We start from the raw sequence: 19,389 nt of genomic DNA on the forward strand, positions 1-19,389 counted from the left end.
TCTGCCAATCTGCCCTGGAGGAAAATTCCTTCCCGACCCCAAATATGGCGATCAGCTAAACCCTGAGCATGTGGGCAAGACTCATCAGCCAGATACCCAGGAAAGAATTCTCTGTTGTAACTCAGATCCCACCCTATCTAACATTCCATCACAGGCCATTGGGCATATCTACCGCTAATAGTTGAAGATCAATTAATTGACAAAATTAGGCTATCCCATCATATCATCCCTTCCATAAAATTATCAAGCTTAGTCTTGAAGCCAGATATGTCTTTTGCCCGCACTGCTTCCCTTGGAAGGCTGTTCCAGAACTTCACTCCTCTGATGGTTGGAAACCTTCATCTAATTTCAAGTCAAAACATCCTGATGGCCAGTTTATATCCATTTGTTCTTGTGTTCACATTGGTACTGAGCTTAAATAATTCTTCTCCCTCTGCAGTATTTATCCCTCTGATATATTTACAGAGAGCAATCATATCTCCCCTCAGCCTTCTTTTGGTTAGGCTAAACAAGCCAAGCTCTTTGAATCTCCTTTCATAAGACAGGTTTTCCATTCCTCGGATCATCCTAATAGCCCTTCTGTTAAAGTTTGAATTCATCTTTCTTAAACATGGGAGACCAGAACTGGACACAATATTCGAGATGAGGTCTCGCCAGTGCCTTGTATAACGGTACTAACACGTCCTTATCTCTACTGGAAATACCTCGCCTGATGCATCCCAAGACCGCGTTTGCTTTTTTCATGGCCATATCACATTGGCGGCTCATACCAATACTCTGAGGTCCTTCTCCTCCTCTGTTACTTCCAAGTGATGCATCCCCAGTTTATAACAAAACTTCTTGTTATTAATCCCTAAGTGCATGACCTTGCACTTTTCACTATTAAATTTCATCCTATTACTATTACTCCAGTTTACAAGGTCATCCAGATCTTCCTGTATGATATCCCAGTCCTTCTCTGTATTGGCAATACCTCCCAGCTTTGTGTCATCCACAAACTTTATTAGCACATTCCCGCTTTTTGTGCCAAGGTCAGTAATAAAAAGATTAAATAAGATTGGTCCCCAAACAGATCCCTGAGGAACTCCACTAGTAACCTTCCTCCAGCCTGCCAATTCACCTTTCATTGTGACCCATTGTAGTCTCCCCTTTAACCAGTTCCTTATCCACCTTTCAATTTTCATACTGATCCCCATCTTTTACAATTAGGTAATAATTCCCCATGTGGAACCATATCAAATGCCTTGCTGAAATCAAGGTAAATTAGATCCACTGAGTTTCCTTTGTCTAAAAAATCTGTTACCTTCTCAAAGAAGGAGATCAGATTGGATTGACATGATCTACCTTTTGTAAAACCATGTTGTATTTAGTCCCAATTACCATTGACCTCAATGTCCTTAACTACTTTCTCCTTCAAATTTTTTTCCAAGACCTTGCATACTACAGATTTCAAACTAACAGGCCTGTAGTTACCCGGATCACATTTTTTCCTTTCGTAAACATAGGAAATACGTTAGCAATTCTCCAGTCATATGATAGAACCCGAGTTTACAGATTTATTAAAAGTTTTTGCTAATGGGCTTGAAATTTCGTGTGCCAATTCCTTTAATATTCTTGGATCAAGATTATCTGGGCCCCCATTAAGCTATTCGAGTTTGGCTTCTACCTCGGATGTGGTAATATTTACCTCCATATCCTCCTTCCCATTTGTCATCCTACCATTATCCTTAAGCTCCTCATTAGCCTCATTAAAGACTGAGGCAAAGTATTTGTTTAGATATTGGGCCATACCTAGATTATCCTTAACCTCCACTCCATCCTCAGTGTTTAGCGGTCCCACTTCTTCTTTCTTTGTTTTCTTCTTATTTATATGGCTATAGAACCTTTTACTATTGGTTTTAATTCCCTTTGCAAGGTCCAACTCTACATGGCTTTTGGCCTTTCTCACTGTATTCCTACATGTTCTGGCCTCAAGAAGGTAGCTTTCCTTGCTAATCCCTCCCATCTTCCACTCCTCGTAGGCTTTCTGCTTTTTCTTAATCACCTCTCTGAGATGCTTGCTCATCCAGCGTGGTCTACAACTCCTGACGATGAATTTTTTTCCCTTTCTTGGGATGCAGGCTTCTGATAGTTTCTGCAACTTTGACTTGAAGTAATTCCAGGCCTCCTCCACCTTTAGATCCACAAGTTCTTCAGTCCAATCCATTTCCCTAACTAATTTCCTTAATTTTTTAAAGTTAGCCCTTTTGAAATCAAAAACCCTAGTCACAGATCTATTTTTGTTTATCCTTCCATTTAGTTTGAACTGAATTAGCTCATGATCGCTCGAACCAAAGTTGTCCCCTACTACCATTTGTTCTATGAGGTCCTCACTACTCACCAAAACCAAATCTAAAATGGCATTCCCTCTTGTCAGTTCAGCAACTACTTGGTGAAGGAATCCATCAGCTATCGCATTCAGGAAAATCTGAGCCCTATTATTATTATTAGCACTTGTCCTCCAGTCTATATCTGGGAAGTTAAAGTCTCCCATGATCACACAATTCCCATTAGTATTTACTTTAATAAAAACATTAAAAATGGCTCTATCCATATCCAAATCGGATCCTGGCGGTCTATAGCACACCCCAAGCACTATCCCAGGGCAGGCTCTAGTAGCTTTCTTCCCCAATGTGATTTTTGCCCAGACGGACTCTGTCTTATCCATTCCATCACTTCTTATTTCTTTACAGTCTTCCTCATCATTGATATACAGTGCTACTCCACCACCTTTGCCTTTATTTCTGTCTTTCCTAAACAGCACATACCCTTCAATACCTGTAGTCCAATCATGACTACTATTCCACCATGTTTCTGTTATCCCTATAATATCTGGTTTCACTTCCTGCACCAGTAGCTCTAGTTCCTCCATTTTGTTACCTAGGCTCCTTGCATTAGTGTACAAACATCTTAATTTTTGCTGTTTGGCCTCGCTCACATTCTTTACCTGATTAGGCACAGTCATTCTACAGCCAGTATAACCTATTAGACTGGTATCCACACTGCCCTTCCTCTTTATGTCCATTCTCCTACCCACGACTGTATCCTTTCTTACTTCATTTTCTTCCCTCTCAGTGTTAAAATCCGGCATGGAGATTACCTGGACATTGTTGTAGCAACCAGGAAAGGAACTAACAAACTTCAATAGGACTTTATTTTTAAAGTGGAAACCTCTTTACAAGTTGCTGCTGCACCCTTGGTAGCTCTCACTCCACCTCCTCAACTTCCCCCCCCCGCCCCATCCTTCCTTTTTCCTGTCCTTTCAGACTCCCAAAAGCCAGTGCTCCCAGTTCTAATAATTGCAAGCAGCATCTAAACACCACATTCCCTCCTCTCTTAAGAAACTCTCTCAATTAAAATAAACATTGTTGTTTTAACCACAGGAACAAATATGAAACAAGACACTATACTTTGGCAGAAATATTACACTGAAAACACTGTAGATACTACATAACATAGTCTCTAGTCCAGACAGGTGGTCGTCTGGGTCTGACAGGCCGTCTCTCAAGCTCCGGTTCCAGTGCAATGTCTTGTTGTGTTGATACTACAGTGAAGTCATCCAGTGCAGACTGGGTGTAGGCATAATCTCCTCTTGGTGCATAGGCAGGTGCAAGATAAGAAGCATTCCATACCCGCCCATCAGAAATTCGATAGGTGTAAGGTCCCTTCTTCTCTATGATTTTAAGAAGAGCTGTGAATTTATGGTCCGCTTTGCATAAAATTCCAGGTTTTCGTATTCTAACGAAGGAACCATACTCAAACTTTGGTTCCTTAGCACCCCGCTGCTTGTCTGTGAAAGCCTTATACTTTGCGTGGTTCTGTTCAACTGTTTTTCTCAGATCATCCTCGGTTAGGGCATCAGGTTGTGCCTTTAACAGTCCAGCAATGTTCAGTTTAGTATTCATCTGTTTCCCATGCAGTAACTCTGTGGGTGATCTTTGTGTTGTGGCATGTCGTGTAGCCCGGTATGCTTGCAAGAAATCAGTAGTGAAGGTTATCCACAATCGCCCTTCCAGTTTAGCCATTTGCAAACTCTCTTTCAAACTTCTGTTAAACCGTTCGATTTCCCCATTGGCTTGAGAGTAATATAGGGATGACCTTCTGTGTAAAATGTTCCTCTCTGCTAGAAAAGTTTCAAACTCCAGGGAAGTAAATTGACTACCATTATCTGAAACCAGTTCTTTGGGGTTACCTTCCTTGCTAAAAACTGAAGAGAGGAACTTAATTACTGTAGCAGAAGAGATTTGCAATGTAAACGCTACCTCCGGCCATTTACTGAAATAGTCTATTAAGGTGATGGCAAAACGACAGTCAATTGGAGCAGTATCAAAGGGTCCTATAATGTCAATCGCCACTTTTTCCCATGCAGGATCAGAAAGAGGAACAGGCTGTAATGGAGGGGTATATGTCACTGCTGTCTTATCACGCATTTGGCAAGTGACACAGGATTTTATGAGAGCTTCAGTTTGAGAGTCCATCGCTGGCCATCAATACAGATCCCATAGTCATTGTTTGGTTCTGACAATTCCTTGATGAGTATTGTGTGCCAGGTGTATGAGTTTTGACTGTAACTCTTCTGGCACAAGTAGCTGGTATGTACCTCGTAGCACACAGCCATCAAGCAAAGAAAGTTGATCCCGAACTTTAAAATAAGGCAGCAAAACTGGGTCAAGGTTTTTAGGGTTACTGGGCCATCTCTTTGTCAGAAATTCCCATCGTTTTTGTTGAATTGGACACGCTGAACAAGCAGCTTGAAATTGTTCTCTTGTAACTGCAGTAAGAGTCCTTGTAATAAGCGCAACTACTACATCCTCATCCTCCGGTGGACCATCTGGTGAAGGCAAAGGCAGACGAGAAAGGCAATCAGCTACCACATTTTGGTTTCCAGGCTTATATTCCAGTTCATAATTGAAAGAGAGTAGTCTTGCAGACCATCTAGCAATACGGTATCCTGCTCTTCCCAGTCCTTTTGTGGTGAGCAACGTTGTCAAAGGGCTGTGGTCTGTGCGCAACTTGAACGTGCGGCCCCCACAGGTAAGTTCTCCATTTTTCAGTAGCCCAGACACAAGCAAGTGCTTCTTTTTGGACTGTAGAATATTTCCTCTCAGCATTACCTAGTGTCTTTGAAGCAAATGCAACAGTCCTCTCTGTGTTGTCCTCATGAAGTTGTGTGAGGACAGGCCCAAGTCCATAATCAGAGCCGTCAGTAGTTACAATTGTGGGCAATGCAGGAGTGAATAGTGCAAGTACTGGACTATGTACAATCAAGTCTTTCACCGTTTCGAAACTAGCTTGTGCATCCATTGTCCACTCTAAGGTTGAACGTCTCCGTAGTAATTCTCGTAACAGTTCAATGACAGAAGCATAATTGGCAATGAATTTTGCATACCAGGAGGTAAGACCCAAGAAGGAATGTAAGGTTTGCAAATCTGTTGGAGAAGGAGCATTTGAAATAGCCAGGATATGATCTGGATAAGGTTTTAGTCCAGCCTGTGAAATTGTATGCCCCAGAAAGGAGAGTTCAGTTTGTCTTAACTTGCATTTGGACCTATTGACCTTGAGGCCTGCTTTGCTGATGCAGTTTAGTAGACTGCAGGTTATTGTCATGCTCCTCAGAAGTATTTCCAAACACTATAATATCATCCAGATAGCACTGAACTCCATGTTGATTCTTCAGAATCAATTACATCATTTTTTGGAAGGCACTTGGGGCAGATGCAAGACCATATGGAACACATTTAAAACGAAATAGTCCCTCATGTGTAATAAATGCTGTGAGGTCTCTGCTATCTTCATGCAACATAACCTGATAGTATGCGCTCTGCAAATCAAGAGTAGAAAACATCTTTGCTCCACGGAGTTCTGCAAATACTTCTTCTATGTGAGGAAGAGGATGGCTGTCAATCACAATAGCTTTATTTGGCTCCCTTAAGTCCACACAAAGGCAAATGCCTCCACCCTTCTTCTGCGTCACTACTATAGGTGAAACCCATTCCAAGGAGTCAATCTCTTCAATAATGCCCTTTTGAACAAGTTTTCTAAGTTCCTCTGAAACAGCTTCCCTGACTGAAAATGGTAAGTGCTGTAACTTCTGTTGTACAGGCATCACATTGTTCCTCATTTTAACTTTATGCAGAAACCCATAAGCACAGCTGAGTTTCTCCCCAACCTGGTGTTGGGTCCCAGCTGAAACTGGTGTGCTACCCTGAGATTTAAAGTAGCCAATACATCTGTGCCAAGGATAGGAGGGCCTTTGTGGACAATGTAGAACTCTGCAGTTACACAGCAATCACCAAAAGTAACTATTGCTGGCAGCCAGCCACATACCGGAATATGGTTTTTCAAATAGCACACCAAGTGAAGTTTGGGTTCAGTAAGAGGCACATCTTTAAAGTAATGCAAATAGATGGAATCAGGTAGTATAGATACTGCTGAGCCAGTGCCCAACATTAGCTGAATAGAGTGTGATTTGCCTGAGGGTATGGCGGAAACATTTACATTGCACTTTATTTGTTCTGGAATATGTGCAGTAGTGATTTTGTCCACGCTCAGCACAGTAACATCTGGTATTGTAACTGCATGCACCTGTTGATTGAACTGGCTGCTGCGACATACTTTAGCAAAATGCCCAATCTTTTTGCAATGATTGCACTGAGCTACTTTTGCCGGACATCCTGTGTAGCTTGCAAGGTGTTGTGGGGATCCACAGCGAAAGCATGCTTTTACTCTATTTTGAATTTGCTGATTTGGTGGTTTTCCATTAGTTTTCCTCTTGTAATCGTTTCTCTGCAGCGATAGTGAACTTTTCTGCAAAGGAGTCACAGCCTGGACTGCGCATCCTATATCCATGCTCATTATTTTGGCTTCAGCTGTAGCTGACTCAATCTGAGTAGCAATGGTTATTGCTTTTTCTAGTGTAAATTGTGGTTCTAGAAGTAAGCGTTCTCTTACACGAAGCATGGTTGTTTTCTCAATGAGCTGGTCTCTAATAATCTCATTTGCCATAGTCCCAAAGTCACAAGTTACAATCAGACTCCTCAGGGAAGCAATATACTGCATTATAGTCTCCCCTGTTTTCTGCTCATGATGGCAAAATCTGTAGCAATTAGCTAGTACATTCATTTTTTGCACAAAAAAGTTCTTTAATGCAGTGAGTGCAGTCTCATGTTTATCATCTGCAAGGGGAAAAGTGTAAAATATACGCTGCCCTTCTGCTCCTAGGCAGTGGATTAGCAGAGCATGCTTTCTTACTTCAGAAATCTCTGTAGCAGTGATTGCAAGCAGATAAGTCTCAAACATATGGATCCAGGCAGTAAAAGCAATTGGAGGCTCACCTGGGCTTTGCAGAAAGGTGGGTTCAGAGGCAGAAGATTCATCCTCATCGCCAAAATGTTGAAGCAACCAGGCAAGGTACTAACAAACTTCAATAGGACTTTATTTTTAAAGTGGAAACCTCTTTACCAAGCTGCTGCTGCACCCTTGGTAGCTCTCACTCCACCTCCTCAACTCCCCCCCCCTCCTTCCTGTTTCCTGTCCTTTCGGACTCCCAACAGTCAGTGCTCCCAGTTCTAATAATTACCAGCAGCATCTAAACACCACAGACGTCTCCCAACCATCTCCCCAGATTCCTAGTTTAAAAGTCTCTTGATCAGTTGTGCCATCCTCCATCCTAGAAGTCTATTGCCCTCCTTACTCAGGTGAAGTCCATCCTGAGAGAACAGTCCTCTGTCCATGAATGCTTCCCAGTGGCAATACATCCCAAAGCCCTCCTTATAGCACCACTGCCTGAGCCATCTGTTGAGCATCATAATCTTGTCACACCTTTGTTGCCCTTCTCTAGGAACAGGCAGAATCCCACTGAAGATCACCTGAGCCTTGATTTCCTTAAGCGTCTTCCCTATCCTGGTATAGTCTCCCTTGATACTTTCCAGTGAGAATCTAGCCGTATCATTTGTTCCCACATGAAGGACAATCAGTGGATTCTTTCCTGCTCCCATTAGGATCCTCTTCAGCCTCAGGTCCACATCCCGTATCTTAGCACCCGGCAGACAGCACACCCTTCTGTTCTCTGGATCAGCTCTTGTTACAGGCCTGTCTGTTCTTCTCAGTAAGGAGTCCCCAATCACATAGACCTGCCTTTTCCTGGTGATGGTACGATTCTCCAGTCTATCCCCTGTTCCCTCTGGCTGCAAGTCCTCTTGATTCCTATTGTCCCTTGCAATCCTCTGCAACCCATCCTGTATCCTCCTGGGGCTCATATTTGGTGTTGTTATCTCCATTGACTCTTGCCCTCTTCCTATAGGACTAGCTGCTTTTCTCTTCTTCCTTGCCCTCTCACCTTCAGTGACCACCTGCTGTGCCCCTTCTTTCATTTTCCAACTCCACAAACCTGTTCCTGAGCTCTGTTTCTCCTTTACTAGCCCATCTTTTCCTCTGCCTGGTTCTCTTAGTCATACGTTTCAGCTGTCCACTTTCCTCACCCAGCAGTCTCCCCTCAGAGTTCTTTGGTCCTGCTTCCATCTGCAAGTCTGAGCTTTTCCCTTCAGCCTCTTCATGTCTTTGCCCCATCATCTGCTCGAACCCCTTTCTAAACTCAACCAGAGTTTCCACCTGCATTTCCAATCCTCGGATCTTTTCTTCCATCAGCTCTATCAGGCCGCACTTCATGCAGATGAAACTCTTTTCAGGTCCCCCCTCCAGGATCATGTACATGCCGCAGCTTCTACATCCAGTCATCTTCATTGTATCTTCCACTGCTTGGGTCACTACCACTGCTGCCTCATATCTGTCATAGCCTTCTCACCTAAGTCCTATTAGTCTGGGAAACACAAACCAAACCAAAATACCACACCCCACAGCAAAACAAACCCCCAACAAGCACCAAAACACTGCCAGACCAGCACATAGTCCCTTCACTGTCTGTTCCTTTGCCTGGCTCTCTTAGTCTTCCCCCCCAACTCCCCTTACAAACTCTCACTCACACTCCCCTGTTTATAGCTCTGTTTGCTGGCTCCTGCAATCTCAAAGGCTCTTGAGCTTGGGTTCTGCTAAAGGGTAAATATGCCCAAAGGGGATCTTTTCCTCTGGCTGGAGCTCTACAGGGCAGTCACAGTCGGTGTGAGGGTGGGACATCGGTGTTCTCTTTATTGACCATATCTGCAAGGTCATTATACTTGACTGGAATTAAGGAACTGGTATTTTTGAAGTTGATGTAGTACCACGCAGGAAGGGTGCTTTTCCAATGGCCGGTTCCATCTCCCCCAACCCCCAGATCTTCCTAGACATCACAGACAGCAAAACCTGGAGTTGAACCATACCTCCTGCTCTGCCCAGGAAATTCTTGAGTTGTGGAGGGAGAGCCAGGGGAGCCCCCAAAGTGCTGCAAAATACTCAGATCAAACTGTATAATCTTCTGGTGGTTCTGGATTTTGATCTTGAGAACTGCTATGGGGTTTTCTCCTGGGGACACAAAGTCCTGGGACATCCCTGTCATATAAAGCAATTATGCAGGCCCTTGTGCTGCCTACCCACCAGCATTTACTGGAGGTATGCAAGTTCAGAATTCTGCCCAACATTTCAGCATCTCTCTATCTCTATTGGACAGTTTAATTAACAAAGAAATGTATGACTTTGTTAAAGGTCCAACTCTTTTCTATTGCCTCTAATGTAGCTTTGTATATGGTATTTTATGATCCATGATGTGCAGGCCTTTGTAATGCCTGCATGGCAGAAGCAACAGAAATAAAACATTCTTAATCTAGTGAAAACAGTGTACAAGAAAAATTAGCTGTTCTCTGGCAGGGCAAGAATGTGAAGTGGCCATACATTCTGGTAAAATTATGAAGCAAGGGTCAGATTTTCAGAGGTATTTAGGCACCCAAAGATGCAGACAGGACTCCTAGTGGGATTTTCATAGGCATCAGTGTTTGAAAATCGCAATAGGCACCTATCTGCATCTTTATGTGCCTAAATCCCTTTGAAAATCTGCCACTAAGAGCTCTGAAAAGTTACCAGGGTGATGAGCAGATAGAAGATAATACATATAGAGAGATGGTGTATGTGTGGGACAGATCCTTATTTGGGTTTCCATAACTACCAGTACTTTCATCCCAGCATTGGGTTTCCAATGTTCCCATCACCACTGTACATAGGTGCTTGGTTTTCTGATATCTCTATATCTGATGCAGCCAGATTCCCTACTTGCTCTAGCTAGCAGGTGCACAGAGCACTCATAACAAAAAGGGAGCAAATGTAGACATCTTAGGAAGTGTGTAAATTACCCTAAGAGATGCTACCCTGTGGTCTCATCACTAATAAGGCAGGGGGCAGATGGTCAAAGAATTGCACAGACAATCCAGGAAGTTGCACAGACAATCCAGGAAGTTGCACAGACAATCCAGGAAGTTTTTGGAAACTGTAGGGGACAATTTCCTGGTGCAAGTGCTGGAGGAACCAACTAGGGGCGGAGCACTTCTTGACCTGCTGCTCACAAACCGGGAAGAATTAGTAGGGGAAGCAAAAGTGGATGGGAACCTGGGAGGCAGTGACCATGAGATGGTCGAGTTCAGGATCCTGACACAAGGAAGAAAGGAAAGCAGCAGAATACGGACCCTGGACTTCAGAAAAGCAGACTTTGACTCCCTCCGGGAACTGATGGGCAGGATCCCCTGGGAGAATAACATGAGGGGGAAAGGAATCCAGGAGAGCTGGCTGTATTTTAAAGAATCCTTATTGAGGTTACAGGGACAAACCATCCCGATATGTAGAAAGAATAGTAAATATGGCAGGCAACCAGCTTGGCTTAACAGTGAAATCCTTGCTGATCTTGAACACAAAAAAGAGGCTTACAAGAAGTGGAAGATTGGACAAATGACCAGGGATGAGTATATAAATATTGCTCGGGCATGTAGGAATGAAATCAGGAAGGCTAAATCACACCTGGAGTTGCAGCTAGCGAGGGATGTTAAGAGTAACAAGAAGGGCTTCTTCAGGTATGTTGGCAACAGGAAGAAAGTCAAGGAAAGTGTGGGCCCCTTACTGAATGAGGGAGGCAACCTAGTGACAGAGGATGTGGAAAAAGCTAATGTACTCAATGCTTTTTTTGCCTCTGTCTTCACGAACAAGGTCAGCTCCCAGACTGCTGCACTGGGCAGCACAGCATGGGGAGGAGGTGGCCAGCCCTCTGTGAAGGAAGAAGTGGTTCGGGACTATTTAGAAAAACTGGACGTGCACAAGTCCATGGGGCCGGATGCGTTACATCCGAGAGTGCTAAAGGAATTGGCGGATGTGATTGCAGAGTCATTGGCCATTATCTTTGAAAACTCATGGCATCGGGGGAAGTCCCGGAAGACTGGAAAAAGGCTAATGTAGTGCCAATCTTTAAAAAAGGGAAGAAGGAGGATCCTGGGAACTACAGGCCAGTCAGCCTCACCTCAGTCCCCGGAAAAATCATGGAGCATGTACTCAAGGAATCAATTCTGAAGCACTTAGAGGAGAGGAAAGTGATCAGGAACAGTGAGCATGGATTCACCAAGGGCAAGTTATGCCTGACTAATCTAATTGCCTTCTATGATGAGATAACTGGTTCTGTGGATGAAGGGAATGCAGTGGACGTGTTGTTCCTTGACTTTAGCAAAGCTTTTGACATGGTCTCCCACAGTATTCTTGTCAGCAAGTTAAAGAATTATGGGCTGGATGGATGCACTACAAGGTGGGTAGAAAGTTGGCTAGATTGTCGGGCTCAACGGGTAGTGATCAATGGCTCCATGTCTAGTTGGCAGCCGGTATCTAGCGGAGTGCCCCAAGGGTCGGTCCTGGGGCCAGTTTTGTTCAATATCTTCATTAATGATCTGGAGGATGGTGTGGATAGCACCCTCAGCAAGTTCGCGGATGACATTAAACTGGGTGGAGTGGTAGATACGCTGGAGGGTAGGGATAGGATACAGAGGGACCTAGTCAAATTGGAGGATTGGGCCAAAAGAAATCTGATGAAGTTCAACAAGGACAAGTGCAGAGTCCTGCACTTAGGATGGAAGAATCCCATGCACCGCTACAGACTAGGGACCGAATGGCTAGGCAGCAGTTCTGCAGAGAAGGACCTAGGGGTTACAGTGGACGAGAAGCTGGATATGAGTCAACAGTGTGCCCTTGTTGCCAAGAAGGCCAATGGCATTTTGGGGTGTATAAGGAGGGGCATTGCCAGCAGATCGAGGGACGTGATAGTTCCCCTCTATTCGACATTGGTGAGGCCTCATCTGGAGTACTGTGTCCAGTTTTGGGCCCCACACTACAAGAAGGATGTGGAAAAATTGGAAAGAGTCCAGCGAAGGGCAACAAAAATGATTAGGGGTCTGGAACACATGACTTATGAGGAGAGGCTGAGGGAACTGGAATTGTTTAGTCTACGGAAGAGAAGAATGAGGGGGGATTTGATAGCTGCTTTTAACTACCTGAAAGGTGGATCCAAAGAGGATGGTTCTGGACTATTCTCAGTGACAGCAGATGACAGGACAAGGAGTAATGGTCTCAAGTTGCAGTGGGGGAGATTTAGGTTGGATATTAGGAAAAACTTTTTCACTAGGAGGGTGGTGAAACACTGGAATGCGTTACCTAGGGAGATGGTGGAATCCCCTTCTTTAGAAGATTTTAAGGTCAGGCTTGGCAAAGCCCTGGCTGGGATGATTTAGTTGAGATTGGTCCTGCTTTGAGCAGGGGGTTGGACTAGATGACCTCCAGAGGTCCCTTCCACCTCTGTGATTCTATGATTCTATGAGAAGTCAATGTAATGCTTGGCAAATGCACTGCAAATTTGGCATTCTAGAATCAACCAACTCTTCAGGAATAATTTTTTCCTGATATTTGCCCAGTCTAGTTCCGTCTGCAACAACAGATGCACCACTGATATCATCAGAGCTGGCAGGCAGGCAGGAGTATGCTAAAAGTGATACTGTATTATGATACATAGAGCTGTTTGTAAACATTCTCATCCATGTCAGCTATGTTTTTATTCCCATATACTTCTGATTTACTTTGATAGTTATGGGTAACTATGTTTTCTGGGATTTGGGACTGCATTCCCACTATGTGTACACTGATATCATCAGCTGCCACTCCTTCTGTGCTCTGCATAACGGAACCATAAATGAAGGTTGTGATAACCATACAGCTAAGGGTAGCCTAGAATTTCTCCTTAGCTGTAAGGGGTTAAGAAGTTCAAATAACCTGGTTGGCACCTGACCAAAAGGACCAATGGGGAAAGAAGATACTTTCAAATCTGGGGCGGGGGAGGCTTTGTTTGTGCTTTGTTTTGTGTGTTCCCTGGGGAAGCAGAGAAGCATCAGGTCAGAAAACGCCTCCTAAAATCATCCTAAAATGAGTCTCAATAGTGCAAAAAGAGTAAGTAAAGAAGGCAAGGCGCGTTAGATTATCTTTTGTTTTTAGCTTGTGAATTTTCCCTGTGCTAAGAGGGAGGTTTATCCCTGTTTTTTTTTGTAACTTTAAAGTTTTGCCTAGAGGGGAATCATCTGTGTTTTGAATCCGATAACCCTGTAAAGTTACCTTCCATCCTGATTTTACAGAGGTGCTTCTTTTACTTTTTTTTCTTTATAATAAAGTTCTGTTTTTTAAGGATCTTGTTTACTTATTTGGTTGGTAGATTATTCTCAAGCTGCCCCAGGAAAGGGGGTGAAGGGGCTTGGGGGGATATTTTAGGGAAACAGGAACTCCAAGTGGTTCTTTTCCTGAATCTTCATCTAACTCACTTGGTGGTGGCAGCAGTACCCATCCAAGGACAAGGAAGGATTTGTGCCTTGGGGAAGTTTTTAACCTAAGCTGGTAAAAATAAGTGTAGGAGGTCTTTCATGCAGGTCCCCACATCTGTACCCTAGAGTTCAGTGTGGGGAGGGAACCCTGACAAAGGTACTTTTACTGCATTTAGGTAAACAAACCTCCACACTGAAACCATACCCCCAGGTTGCTGACACAGCAATTGCACAAAGATTTGATAGGAAAATAAGGTATGGTTTATTATTTTGAGTTTCAGAGCAACTTAGCTTTTTACTATGAGTTCTGAGGGGTAGGGACAGGCTGCACAACCCATTACCCCTCCTCGGAGTCCTTCACTGGCTGCCTATCTGTTTCCTAATATGTAAGAAAATGGTCTTTCTTGTTTTCAGAACGCTCAACCGCTCCTTTTAGCACAAAGATATGCTGGATCTGGAAACGTGGCAGGCATGTAGGAACTGATCAAAAGCCTACTATCATCACTGGGAGTCTTTCTGTGGGTCCCCTCCATGGTGGAGAATACTTCTTTCCAGGGTATAAAAGCAGGAGGGAGTGTGGCTTCACTGGAGAGCCACAACCTTTGTGGAGCTACAAGATCTCCACACTAATGACCCTGTCCTCCAGTTAATCAGCCATGGTTCAGGTGGGCACCTAGGGATCCACAAGATTTAGTGAACACTATCCACCCAGTTTGCTAAAAGGGTAGCTACACAGAGTTTTCCTCCCTCTTAGCTCCTTTTTCTATATCTTCCCCCGGAGGGATAATCGGGCCCTGTGTTAAGCACAGTTGTGTGGTTTTCTCTATTTGTTTCGTTAATTGTATATCTTAATATAGTTTTCCTTAAGTTATAAAATGTACACCTAAAATCCACAGGATGTACAACAGCACTGGGGGCTCGTCTACACAGTGCAGCAATGCACAAGCGCATCAAGATGTTGTGCACTAACTGGCCCATGCATGAACTAAAAGTTCCCTATTGCACATTAGCGTAGTACTTTATCGTGTTAATGTGCACCACGGCACTTCTAGTTTTCACCAGCAGGGTCAACACAGGCCACTTAGTGGGTAACCCTTTGGTTCACTTGAGAAATCACAGCCTTCTAAGTGTGCACTGCCATATCATGTAGACAAGCCCTGCATTAACATTGCTGCACACGCCTTCGCCCGTGCATTTTCTGATTTTGTGACTTTTTTCTGAGTAGCCATAATGGAGCATTGGTGCTGTCTTTTGCACTTCATTTTCCTTGATAATAAATATTCATCTTTGTCATGCAAGACCTTTTCAAGGAGCACATGACGGGTCAAATTGACCCAAAATTTAGGTTTTGTGGAAAAAAGCTTTGCAAAACCTAAGCCCAACAGAAAAGTTTCAAGGTTTGTTTTTAAAGAAATAAATGTGCCTGTGTGGTATTTCCATCCCGAATACTGAAAGGTCTGTGCACATGCACGAAGCTACGACTGGTTAGACACTGAAATGAAGCCACTTAGTCTATTGCCATGCTCCAGGCTGAGAGAAATACAAAAAATAAACAAGTGGAATAAGTGGTGTGACATTAATTTGATTTCTTAAAAATTCCTTCATTTACATTCTTAAGGTTTATATTCATACATAACATCATTCTTCCTCTTCGTTAAAGAAAATAAGGTTTTTATCCGTATCTCCTGAAGATTTTTGTACGACATTTTATCAAAGCATTAGCACATATTAACTATTCTCTCGTGAAGAGGCAGTGTAAGACGAGTACCCTTAAAACCTGTCCCTGCTTAAACTCTCTTACACGCTTGTTGACTTCTCTCACCATAAGATGCTGGAAGAGCCAGGATCGCATTATATTGGTAGCGTGCTTCGGTAGGACTCCCCGTTTGTTCTTTGACTTTTTATCTTCACTGTCAAGGAGGGAGGTCAGATCCAGGTTAACCTACAGGGCAGGAAAGGAGAAAGAAAAGCCTAAATAACAGTGCAGGTAAAACTGTGTTGCCATGGTGACAAAACACACAATAGCTGCTTGATTTCACGGTGACTCTGCTGGGCTGCTGAGCTTTCTGCCATTCACAGAGGTAAAAGCAAAATGGTTTAAGATGGATTTTATTAAAGCCTTTCTTCTGTAAGCTAGCGTAAAATACTCCATTTCTCAATGAAGATGTAGGATTGGCAAATGGAAAAAGAGAGATTTTAGTGTTTCTTTACTGGAGGTGATGTGGTAAATAGTAACTCCTTCATCACTCTTGCTTGTACCTGTTGTTTTCATTAAGTTCACATCAAAGTGATTGAGCTGTGTCAGAGTCCTTGTCTGCTCTTGGGGATATTCTCAATTCAGCAACTGGGGGGCCAGTGTCTGGTGCAGCTATATCACGGTTAATCCAAATTTGCTCCAGTTTTAAATCTTGATTAGCTCAATCAATGCAAACTCCAGCTTGCCTTTGTCTACCCTGAGTGGTCAGCAGTGATACAGCTCTACTGGCTGCTGAACTGAGGTGTCCAAGGTCTAATTAGAATGTGGAGATGGTGGTAAAAGAATGTGCCATGTCTGTATATATGTAAATAGTAACAGGCAAGGTGCCAGTACACGGCGATTTAAGAATATGTAGCAGAGTTCTAGGGTATTAAGTACTGCATATGGATTCCTCTGGAAGCTCCTTACAGGCGGCTCTGGTTTGCCGGACTGCAAATACAATGAATCTGGCAGGCAACCTTGATAAAATTTTCCTACTGAAAAAATATTCCAATTTGGCACAACTGACGCTAAGTGCCAATGCAAAGTATCATTCAAATATATTCCCTGCAGGCCCAGATGCTGCCTGCATTGCCCACATCAGACACAGAACGCAGTTAGCCTTAGGCAGGAGTAGCAGTAACTTCCTTTCTTCTGAACAATCATTTGCTGCTTGAGATGAAAACCCTCAATCCATTAACAAATGTTAAACATGTGAGATTATTTCCAGAACAGCGGAGAAACATGGTTTTAAACAGAAAGGTGTGTGTGCATAAATACATAACCCCCAGGGAGATTCCTGGGGCTCAGAGTGACGGTAGTTCAGCAAGAGGCACATTGTCCCTTGTAAGGAAGGAAGGGGGCCAAGGAGAGACCCGGAGTCTGCTCAGCAACCCAGAGGGAGAGAGGAGAGCCACTATGTAGAACAGGGGCCCTGCTGGTTTGGGGAAGGATTGCAGGAGCCTGGTTAGAGCAAATGATTGACAAGGGAAAGCCAAGTTAGAAGAGCTAGCCTGACCAATAGGGAGTGAGATGCCCTTCCCAGGGAGCCCCAAAGGGGAGAAGTCATTTTGGAGCAGTCTGCAGCCAGCCGGGGTAAGGGCAGGACTGCCTGTCAGGGGTGGGGAGGACTGGTGAGTCCCAGGCCTGCATGCAAGGTTCCCCCTGAGAACTAGCCTCTGGGGACCTGAAAGCAAGATCCCACAGCGTGAGCCTTTCCCGCTTCAAGACAACACCCAGTTTGTAGAGTTTTGTTGGGAAAACTTCCCCCCAGCCTGGCTAAGTTAGCCCCCAAGGTCCCTAGGTGAGATCAGTCACCACATGGCCACCTCTGCTCCGGGTGCTTATCCAGGGCTGCCACCTGCTGAGAGTGTGTCGAGCACTAGGGCCGGAGACTACAGTTTGGAGTTTCGTAGAGTTATTGTAACCTGCACCGTGAGCCCTGCACCCCTTGGGGGGGAGGGGAAATCCTGGCACCAGAAGCAGCCTGACTCCCGCATGGAGAGGACACCTGCCAGCAGTGATCATCAGCCCCTCTGCAGTGCTGAGGAGTCCAGAGCCATGTCTGAACCTGCGGCTCCATCGTGGAGTTGTGAGTGCACCATCCTTCAGTTAGCTTATCAGAGAAATTGTATGGGAGACCCCTACTCCCTGAACTGTGTCCTCAAGCCCGGGGGGAAAGGTTTGGGGATTGTATTACCTGCTGCCTATTAAATCTGCAGAGGGACTTACCACCCTACCACGTGTGAGTCCTTTGGGCTGTATTGAACCCAGTCAGCCACATTGCTAGCTGCTGCTGCACCGAAGATCTCATGGTCACAGTCATCAAGGACCCCTGTGTAATACGCATCCCAATGGGACACTAATTGTACATTTGCTATATCAGGTCACATGCCCGGGAAATTCACAGGTATTATCAGCATTGACACCGGTGACCCTGAGAATAGTGTTTTACCCTGTTATGTTATATTCACCTTCTGTTTAATAGAATTACTGGTAAATATATTGTAATGTGTTTTTGTTATCTCTTGGTAGTCTGCAACTGTCTGCAAGTAAGTGGGGGTTTCCCTGTGATTAGACTTTTCCTCCCAAGCTGCCCTGGTGACTCTGCCAGGAAGGAGCCAGGCAGGTGGAGGCGCTGCCAAATACATTCATATGGGAAGAAAAAGAAGTTACATTCTGTTGAGCAGATGGCAGGATCCAGAAGAACCCAGGCCTGTCCATCAAAACCCATGAGGAGATTGGCGTTAACGGAGGTAACTAGGTGGATAGGCGGCACTATATATATTCTTGGGAAGCAGAAAGAGAAGAGTTTTAATGAAGTTACAGGAAACTAGCTGAAATCTCAACATCAGCTTAAAGCCTTTTCTTTTCTTTTTAGGTTCTTCATCAAAACACTTCTCCTGTATGAATTAAACATCATTATGGCAGCCCTGTGTCAGGTATAAATGATTCCCTCAGGCAAAGATTGTGATGTATTGCAGGGCCTAGGCTGAATAAATTACCCAGGCAGAACAGGAATAGCATCAGGAGGTGCTTGTCCAGGGCTCTGTCACTGCCACAATATTCCCAGTATACTTGTATTTCACACAACTGATCAGTTTCACTGTATGATCTGAGCCAGCAATTCCCTTTATACATTAAAAAGAACCTAGATTTGGATTTTATTTTTTCTTCCTCATTCAGGCTCAAAGAGCTGAGGACAAGGTATGGACCAGGGAGGATGCAGTAGTGAAAATGCACTTCCAAGGGTTTTATTAAGCTTGGTAAAATGAGAAATAAATGCATTAATGTGAAAAGAAGGTGAGTGCAAGTTCAAAGGGCTCTAAGGCTGTTCAGGTGCTATCTGGTTTCCACTGATGCAGAGTGAAATGTTGAAACTGAAATGCAGGGTCTCACCTGTGTAGCACTAGAAGCTTGATTTTCCCCAGGTCAGAGCATGCCAAGGGAAGAAACTAACTGGAATTCATTTGCAATGGCAAGAAATACCTAAGCAGAATTTACCGGGGACTGTGGCAGGTGAACAAAATTAGCCACTCTGCTCTTAGCTAGGGTCAAAAGGGGAGAGGGCTCGCTGTCTGGGAGTAACAGAGTCTGCACTGCGATCAGATGCAGAGAGAAAAGGGGCAGGCTCCTTCGGGCTCTTATTCATTCCCTGGGTGCTTTTCTATATCAAACAAAGCAGCAGGGTAGTTTGTGCCCTCTGTGTTACCCTCTAAATGCAGAGGCTGCATTATTACTCCTGGGAACCGGCGACTCTTCAGGAAGTTTGATCCTGGGTCTTATGCTTTGTATTTGAATAGTTTCATATCCCAGTGATTTTTACCACCCCATCCCATGTTGTTAGAGACATAA

The 19,389-nt window shown here is 44.2% G+C and overlaps 1 protein-coding gene across 6 annotated transcripts in view; it reads right to left on the reverse strand.

The window, feature by feature from the left end:
• The window catches only part of PKNOX2 (PBX/knotted 1 homeobox 2), a 711,797-nt gene that overhangs the window by 59,166 nt on the left and 633,242 nt on the right, over window positions 1–19,389 (reverse strand). For all 6 annotated transcript variants that reach the window (XM_037882447.2, XM_037882446.2, XM_043534121.1 and 3 more), the window contains one exon: window positions 15,622–15,741. In XM_037882447.2, coding sequence (XP_037738375.1) covers window positions 15,622–15,741 — 120 coding nt within the window. The remainder of the gene's footprint in view (window positions 1–15,621; window positions 15,742–19,389) is intronic.

The sequence above is a fragment of the Chelonia mydas genome, chromosome 22 (genome assembly GCF_015237465.2).
Source record: "Chelonia mydas isolate rCheMyd1 chromosome 22, rCheMyd1.pri.v2, whole genome shotgun sequence".
NCBI classification, from domain to species: Eukaryota; Metazoa; Chordata; order Testudines; family Cheloniidae; genus Chelonia; species Chelonia mydas.